General features: G+C 38.7%; 1 protein-coding gene across 1 annotated transcript in view; it reads left to right on the plus strand.

Annotated features, from left to right (window-relative positions):
- Window positions 1-9,069, plus strand: part of LOC121519748 (protein APCDD1-like) — a 34,703-nt gene extending 25,634 nt beyond the window's left edge. Inside the window, exons 4-5 of the mRNA XM_041802618.1 lie at window positions 5,996-6,317; window positions 6,602-9,069. Of these exons, the coding sequence (XP_041658552.1) occupies window positions 5,996-6,317; window positions 6,602-7,065 (786 nt within the window). The 3' untranslated portion in view covers window positions 7,066-9,069. The remainder of the gene's footprint in view (window positions 1-5,995; window positions 6,318-6,601) is intronic.
- The last annotated feature ends 396 nt before the right edge of the window (window positions 9,070-9,465 follow it).

Raw genomic sequence — 9,465 nt, forward strand, 5'->3', positions numbered from 1 at the left:
CTAACAACACTGTAACCATTTTAGTTTTGCTGACTAAAACTATGACTACAAATTTTAGTCATCTACCCTTTTTTTGAGAGAAAGCATAGACTAAGACTAGCTAAATAAACATCTTTGATAATAAAACTCCAATGAAAAGCAAGTTTCTTTGTCATCAAGAAGACTAAAACAAGACCAACAAGTTAGTGCTGGACTGTTGGATGTTCAAAATCGACATTTCTTAACTTTGCATGCAAGTTATGTCAATATTTTCATCCATGTAAATCAGTTAAAGCATTGAAGGATCATTATTAATGATTAACAATTTATTTATTTATTTATTTTTTAATTTTGGCTAAATTTGGCTCATTTAATTATTTAAAAGAATAGGACTTTTATTTACTAGACTGGACTAAAATGAGTTTTTGTTGACTTAAACTACAAAGTTAAAAATAACTCAAATGGGACTAAAACTAAAGTTTTTCAATCTAGAGACTAATTTCAGAATAGCTACCAAAATTAACACTGCTCTGTAAGCATCTGGGGACTTGAGACATGAATAGTTTAAGTATTGAGGGTAGAATGATTTCCCATTCGTTCTTGATGTTCCTCTCAAGTTGCTCAGCAGTGCTTGATTTCTTACGGTGACTCTTTTTAGCTTCATTAGCCTTAGCTAAAGCTAACATAGCTAGGCTAGCTTTGTTGTACACGCTACTATGTAAGCCAATGTGCTCATGTTAGCTTTAGATTTAGCTTTAGCAACGTGAGCTTCAGCAAACGCTAAAGTAGCTACATTAGCTATTTAGGTAACAGAGATGCATAGCTAAAGCTAAAATAGCTAAAACCAACATAGCTTCATTAATTTTGCAAACTTAACTTTATTTTTTTAAATGACGATTCTTTGCTAGCTGTAGCTTTAGCTACATTGACTATGTAGCTACATTACCTACCAAACTTATGTAGCTAACACAGCTTGATAGCTTTAGCTAACTGCATCAGAGTGTTTTTTTATTGTTTAAATATAAACAGATTTTTCCCATAAGCAGACTTTTTACTCTGCTTTATTAAATGTTTTGTAATCAGGTTTTGCAGGTCGGGTTTCTTTACGTTTAACTTCTGACATCCTTACCTTTACCCTTACTCTTACCGTAACCCTAACTGGAAGTTTATTTTGAAAGTTTTGGCATGTATTTCCATCCTGACAGGTGGTGTCTCTCTGTGGTGGCCTGCAAGACGGGGTCTCTTTAGTCAGCCTGCTCATAAACAGTTGGACTATTTGCTTAAATCTTTCATAAAGTGGAGAAACTCTGACATAGTAGACTGAATGTCTGAGCCTTTCCTGGGGGCTCCTTTTATCCCCAATCATTGTACTGTCACTTGCTACCGATTAACCTACTGACCTTTGGAGTGTTCCAGGTTTTTTTTGTTTTGTTTTGTTTTTTTAATTACATAACTTTCTCAGTCTTTTTTTGCTAATGTCCCAATTTTTTTTGAGAATGCATTAAAATTCAGAATGTGAAGTCTACATTTTCCAAAAAACTAACAAGATTATTAGTTTGATCATTAAATATTCTCTTTTTGCTGTATTCATTTGAATGTATGTTTAAAGAGTTTGTAAATCACTGTAAACTGTTTATACATATTTTGCACAACATTCCAATAATTTTTGGGGAATTTGCAACTTTGCCTCACAAAAAAAAACAATACATGTAGTTTTCAGCTCACCTCTTCTCAAGCTTCAACCTTTAACATCTCATCACTGCTGTCAGATATTACACCTCTGTTATCTTCTCCTTTAGTCCCGCTGTCAACTGCTTTTTTGACCAACATGAGAATAGAAACACAGTAAGTAAAACTGTCAGGGAAATCTATTTTAAAAGTATCTTGTCCAAAACTAATATTGCACAGATTACCAAGGACACAAATTTCTTGTATTGATATTTTGTCCCACCCCTAGTTCAGTACCTATAGATAGGGGGCATGTTCATGGTTGGGGAATGTCTTTTTTTTTGGCTCCGTCAGCCTGCATATGTTTTATGAGCTTTAAGTTTCTGCAGATCTGGAACATGTTCTCCACACCTGGAACATAAACTCTCCCACAGACTGCAGTCTTTCTTATTCCATCTTAAACATATGCTAAAATACATATGCATATTTATTTCTCTGCATGCTGTATTTATTTCTTCTTCCCTTCCTTACATGTATACAGTATTCTCTCTCATTAACACAAATGGATCTCTGCTCTCATTCAGAGTTTGGACTCACAGGAGGCTTTGCTCCAGTTCTCCCATTAACCTCTCATTCTTAGGCGCTTATGAAGCTGCACTGGGATTATCTCATCTTGACCACGGAGTGATACTGCTGTTTTTCTAGATTTTCTTTGTCGCTTTATTCTTCTAACTCCCTGTAAATCTCCTGAGGACTGAGTGTTGTCTGGGAAAAGAGTGACTGTTTTAGGGAGTTTAGGTCTTAAATTCTGACCACCCTCAAATAGCAAAAACTCCACTGCCTCCCTGGAGTTTTTGACTGTTTGGGAGATTTTGTGCAGTACAGTATGAATGCTTCCTGCCTTTCCTCTGCCAGAAACCCACATCTGTCCTGTCTGGATGCTGTGATCACATCCTGTACAAGATTAATGGTCATTTACATAGACCAAAACAAGAACTTGTAAGTTTATACGGGTGAATAAAAGGAGTCCTGCTGTTGTTTGTGAGCAGAATGAAAGATCCTCTCGCTGTTCGCTGTGTGATGTTTTGTCACAGCTCTTGTTTGAGCAGACATCTGTGTTTCACAGTGAAATGATGTGATCAGCCTGAGAAAATGCTGGAAGCTAGTCTGGCTTCCAGCGCTGCAGAGACTAAAGGAAATAGTTTTTCCTCCTTCACCTCCCAACAGACGCCAGGAGTCACTTTATTTGGAGTTCATGACGAAATATACAGAAGATGGATTGAAAAAGCTCTCAGCAATGACAGTTTTTACAAAACAGTTTTCACTATGATGAAACTGAGCTGGAACTTCAGCTCTGAGTTTGGGAAGAAAGAAGAGTCAAACAGCTGATTGATTATTGCAGGAAAAAGTTCATTTGTATCATTATTACAAAATTACATTTGTGATATACAACTCTTATCAAACAGCATCACCAAATTCACAGAATTCTGTCGAAGGTTAGTCTGTGAATCAACATTAAAATGGTTAGAGTAGCTTTCTTTCTTGTTGAAGCCCTAAAGGCTCATCTATGCTCCTTTAATCTATAAAAAGTGTCCCACACAATAAAATTTTACAAAGTAGTGGACATTGGAATAAATCATCCTATCAAGGGCGTGTTCTCCCAAAGACGTCAGCTAACATCATGTATATGTTGATTTAAAATAAACATCCTTATTTCCACACACCTTCAGATCACTCAAAAGCTCCAATATGGACTTTTTCTGCAACCCTTTATAATAATTATCAACATTTTTGTCCTGTTTTCCAATTTGAGATTTTTTTCTTTAACTTATTTAAACACGTGTGGACTTCAACAGATATTTCTGCTCTATATCAGCCCTTCATACTTTAACAGGAACCTATTAATGCGGCAGATAGCTCATTTGTAGTTTATTTGTACATTATGGGATTTTAAAAAGGTTAAATATGTGGCATATGATCTTATAGTGAGTTTTAAAGACACTCCTGTGATGAGCAGCCTCATAACAAGAGTGGGGGTGGGGGTATAAAGAACAGATGTCCTGCTAATTTTTATTATAAATCTAACGTGACATGGCAAAATAAAGTCATTGTATCAAAGAGGACATGCAGCAGCGGACTTTCCCCTCACTCTATTTATATGGAGTCTGCAGCATCAGACAACGCTCACGTGACCTCAGCCATAATGAGTTGACTGTTCTTATTATACATGAACGATCTCATTCAGTGGTTGTGTACGGATGAAGACGTAGACGTAATCAACACACTAAGGGTAGGGAACCGTCCTGCAGTAGTGTTGGTCTGAATCATGTCCACACAGCTGAGAGAGGAGAGGATATCCTCTCCCTCAGCTTTAAGCCACTGCCGCCAGTTAGCTAGCTTGCTGCTAGCTAGTTTAGGACGCTGCCTGGGGCAGAAACTGTCAACATTGTGTGGGGAAATTTTAGTTTCATTTGCTTGAAGCCTCAATACAGCGTTGATTTTTGGGGGGGCATTTTTGTGCCTATAATTGATAGAGGAGGACAATGGATAGAGTCGGAAACAGGGACAAGAACGGGGTTGAGATATTCAGTAAATGGCCCCAGGCTGGATTTGAACCCAGGCCGTCCGTGGCGCGTGCCTTAAACCACTAGGCCATCTGCGCCCCCAACATCAATGTTTTTGACTTTCCATCAATACGGTTGGATCATTAAACAACCAATTGATGTATCAATACATATATTGATGGATCATTACACCTCTACTAATTAGGCCATTCTCCATAACAACCTCTGCCATCAGTGTGTGAATAGTGTGAAAGGGTATGAGTGGGTAGCGGTGACCTGCGGTGAAAAAGCACTTAGTAGTCAGATGATGCTATACAAACTCAAGTCCATTTGCCATGCTGGCGTTTTGCGGGTTTTGTGTGAATAGTTGGCTGCATTGACCAATGCTGCCCCCCACTGTAACTGGTGGTATTGCAACATTTGGTCTGGATCTAAAGCTTCCAAAAAAATGTAAAATTAAAGCTGAAATGAAAACAGAGTACAGACTGAAGGTTGTTTGTATCCATATGCCTATCAAGCATGGAGCTAAAATAAAGATAATCAGATGCACTATATCCCTACAATAATAACATCTGTAAATTATACATTTCTACTCTATTTCCCAGTAAATTTGGGCTTTTTATCAATACTGACACTAATCTTGTTGTCAAGTGATTGCATTCGTTATCAACTCAAAATCTTGAGAATATGACAGAAAATCAACTCACTTTTATGATGGTTTAAACTGAGAAAAATAACATATAAAGAAACTTCCTGTCAGGGCTTTTGTACATTTTACTTTTACCTCTTACACTTTAAGTAAAGCTTTTAAATACACATAATTTTCTTTTTGTTGCATTTTACACTTACACTATTTTGCATTTAAAACAGTTTTGTTTGAATTTGGATTTCTGAACTGTCTAATCATAATGGACTTCCTGTTTGGATACAGACCTGATTTTATTTTGAAAGAAAAATAAGGAGTATCATATAGATAAGAAATTATGACATGAACTAAACCAACTTGTTGTGGATTGTAAAAGAAATAAGGGAATGGTAAAAAGGTAAATGTTCAATAACAAGGTGCATGACTTTTGACTTGTCCACTGAGCTGTTGGTTAGTTTATTTAAACAGAAATGTGAAATTAAGGAGCGGATGTGTACTGATTTACTGTGTCACATTTATTTTAATATCTGGCCTTAAAATTCACAATAATCAGCAGCAAAAACAGCTCTTAAGTGTCACAGAGAGGCTGTACATTACATTTCTGTAGTTGAGTCCTGCTCTGAGGTCACTGTAGGGCTAAAATAATTTGTCATTTTTCCACAGCACAGTTGGTAAAGAAAGTTAATGCCTATGTCAGATCAATACCCAGCACCAGCCGAAACCCAACACTCTGTATCAGGACCCAAAAATGACATAGGAACCTCTTTACTACCTAATGAATCTTAACCTCATGGTGAATGATGCATTAAAGCTGACAGCCATATTTTTTGGTATCAATTTCTTTCCAATGCTGCTGAAGAACCTAGAAAGTGTTGTGTACAGGGTTTAAATAGCAGTATTTTCTATGTATATAATGAATTTTCTTTTTTGATAGTTTATTAAAAACACTTCAAATCCTACAAAGCATCTGCCAGAATCAGCAGTTTAATCAATGAGTTTCAGAATGTATTTACTGTAAAATAAAGCCTTAAGTTGTCCCTTATCCCTCATGAAAATGTCAAAAGAGAAGCATCTTCATTAACTGTAAAGAAACTAGATGACTTTTTTCGTTACATACTGTCCCTCTGTTCGTCTCCAGAACCACGACCACAGTTGCATTGCCTGTCGCATCATCTTCCGCTCAGACGAGCTCCACCCTCCCATCCTGCCTCCGCGGGCCGACCTGACCGTGGGGCTGTACGGTCAGTGGGTGAGTCAGCGCTGTGAGGTCCGTCCTGAGGTCCTTTTCCTCACCCGGCACTTCATCTTCCACGATAAGAACCACACCTGGGAAGGTCACTACTACCACTACTCTGACCCCGTCTGTAAACACCCCACCTTCACAATTTACGCCCGGGGACGCTACAGCAGGGGGCTTCACTCCACCAGAGTCATGGGAGGGACCGACTTTGTCTTCAAAGGTAACTGGCTGATGCAAAAACATACATAAAAAGGGGATTATTCTAAGATATCTGAATTTTTCTTCTTCTGGATTTTTTCAACAGAAGTAAATACTTGTTTTCTGAGTCTTCAGTTTTTGATTGGTTAGAAACTGATTGCTTAAGTGACTCATCAAGAGTCTGATATTAACCTCTGAAAATTATATCATTACTCTGTGGGTCAAACAGGATTTTTTTTAGATCCCTGTTGTTATTCTTAAAGAAGTTACTCAATCTAACAAACTTTCTCGCCTTTCCTCCTCCAGTGAACCACATGAGAGTAACCCCCATGGACTTAGCCACCACTTCCCTTCTCAATGTCTTCAACGGTAACGAGTGTGGGGTTCAGGGCTCGTGGCAGGTTGGGGTTGAGCAGGACGTCACAGTGACAAATGGATGCGTTGCGTTGGGCATCCGTCTTCCGCACACGGAGTACGAACTCTTCCGTATGGAGCAGGACGCACACGGACGCTACCTGCTCTACAACGGCCAGCGTCCCAGTGACGGCTCCAGCCCGAACCAGCCGGAGAAGCGGGCCACGTCGTACCAGATGCCGCTCGTTCAGTGTTCAGCCAACAGCCACGTCTCTGACTTCAGCAGAGCAGACGGTGGCGACAGGTCTCACTCTCACCACAATGACTGCACAGGATGGCACAGTGGCAGCCACAAACACCTCATGTTTACTGCCATTGCATTTGTCACATCTTTGCTTCTCTGCTGGCAAAGCTAGAGAGAAGTTTTTCTACTTAAAGACAAGTTTGATTTGAAACAGGAAGAACAGAAAGATAAGACTCCTGGGATGTGATAGAGGATGAAAACTGGTGCCTACGATCCTCTGAAACTTCTCTGATCTACCAAAGACTTGACACTGCTGCACCACAGAAACTGCACTTTAAAGTGGAACCAAAGACAAACCAGCCTGCGTTTCCACAAATACACAAAGATGTCGATATATAAGACGGACCTGAAAGGATGTTTTATACAACATATTTACCTAAAATCATCAAGTCTTTACTTGGTGCTGCCAAAAGACGATGAACTCTTGACAAGAAGCTCCCTGTTGAAGGAGAGGCGCTTGTGGAAAGTCACTGTTTACAGGAAAAGGGAACCATTTCTTTGAAATGTTGCCTTATTGTATGAAAACAACCAGTTTTATCATCATCTCCACATTTAGACATAAACCTTTACCTGGACTTAATAAAACCTATTAATCTGCAGGTCTATTATCAACCGTACACTCTTTGGAGATACATTTTCGCATCACTGACCAAATATCTTCATATTTACAGGGAGAAATGGCTCCAATCAGGACTGCTTTTTCATGCTCTGATCAGGAGGCTGCACCTGGAGAATAAGCAAATATACTGGCCTTGTAAGCTGTTTACAAAGTGAAAATAAATGCTCCACTTTTACTCTTGTTTACATGCAACCATGCATTGTCTGATTAACACAAGCCATGCAAATGTGCCACCCATTTCCTAGAGCACTTGTGCAGTGGTTCATTCAGTCACTTTTATCACCTTTCTTCTCGGATGCTGCAGTTTGAACTTCATCACATGGTCTTGACCATGTCTACATGTCGAAGTGCACTGGCTGCTGACATGTGATTACCTGATTAGACATTTGCATTAATTAAAAGGTGTACCTAATAAAGGGGTTGGTACATTTTCATTAACTTTTGAAAAATGATGAGGCAATTATAATTGTCAAATGCCAGACAGTGAAAGTAAAGTTGTTGGTCAGGAAGAGAGCTAGGGTGTCTTCTGTGGTATAAATGTTACACATCATAGTGACATTAACCCTTGACCTCTAAAATCTAATCTAAGTTAATCCTTGAGTCTTGGCAGACATTTGTGCAAAGTTTGAAGAAAAAATCCCGTAAAGCCTTGCTTCTCAACTGGTGGATCGGGACCCAAAAGTGAGTTGTGAAGCCATTTTCAGTGTCATAATGTGTGCCAGAAAAATGTGGAAAGTTTGAAATGCTTTCATTTTGAAGCACATGTCTTTGTTTCATCCCAAGTCCAAACTGCCCCATTTCTCATTCATTTCATTTTTGGGTGCTCAGGTATCCTGGTGGTCAGGTCACACCCCATGTGCATGGACGGCCCAGGTTGAAGTCCAGCCTGTGGCTCCATGGGCGTAGGATGAGTGGGGGGAGGGTACTGATTACCAAGGTCCACAATAGGGGAGGGGCCATTGAATGCCTGCAATGAAATTTTTTTTCTCTGATGTCTCCACCACTCTCTCATCCCTGTTTCTGATTCTATCCGCTGTGCTTAGTTCAGTTTTTGGACACTTCAGTACATGCAGTTGTGAAGATGAGGATTGTATTTTTATTTCATTACTATTAAGTAGATAATATTCATCAAAACTTTTCAAAACAAGCTCTACTTAGTTTATACCACTCCTATTCTAAATGTATTATCACTTTGTTACTACACCAAACAAAACAACAGTATCAATAGTTGTTTCAGTAAGTACTCTGAACAATATGGGCATCAATATTAAAAAAAAAATCATCATTTCCACCCCTAGTCCTGATGTAAGACCAGTTGAGAACCACCACCTTTAAGCATTTTTGACAAACAAGGGACGTGCACAAGCCCTATTACCTTTGACTTCTATAATGTATTCAGTTCATCCTTGTGTCAGGATGAAAAAAATCCTTGAAAATGCTCTTAAAGGTGCAGTGTGTAATATTTAGCCTATTAGCATTTAGCAAAACAAGCTTGGTTAAAATGAAACATAACATTTATAAGTAGATTGATCTAAATTAGTGTTGACATCTGATAACACATTTTTTAAAATTTATGTTTTAAATTAAGTCAGAATAAGCCTTTTATTCATACATAGGGAGGGTCCCCTCCAAGGACGCTGCCATCTTGGATTTTTGCACTTTGCCTGTTTCTATGGCACCATAGAAGGAACCAAATAACAGTTAAGCATGTATTGATTTTTAAACTTCACTGGTTCCCACAGTTATCACCAGAGAAATGAACATCACACTCCAGAATTGAAGTGTTAGATGTTGATAGTCCCAATTTTACACACTGCACCTTTAAGATACTGCTCTTAAGAATGGCCTGTAAAACAAGGGATGAACATGAGGCCTAGTATCCTTGACCTATGA

This window comes from Cheilinus undulatus, linkage group 13 (assembly GCF_018320785.1).
Source record: "Cheilinus undulatus linkage group 13, ASM1832078v1, whole genome shotgun sequence".
Taxonomy (NCBI): domain Eukaryota; kingdom Metazoa; phylum Chordata; class Actinopteri; order Labriformes; family Labridae; genus Cheilinus; species Cheilinus undulatus.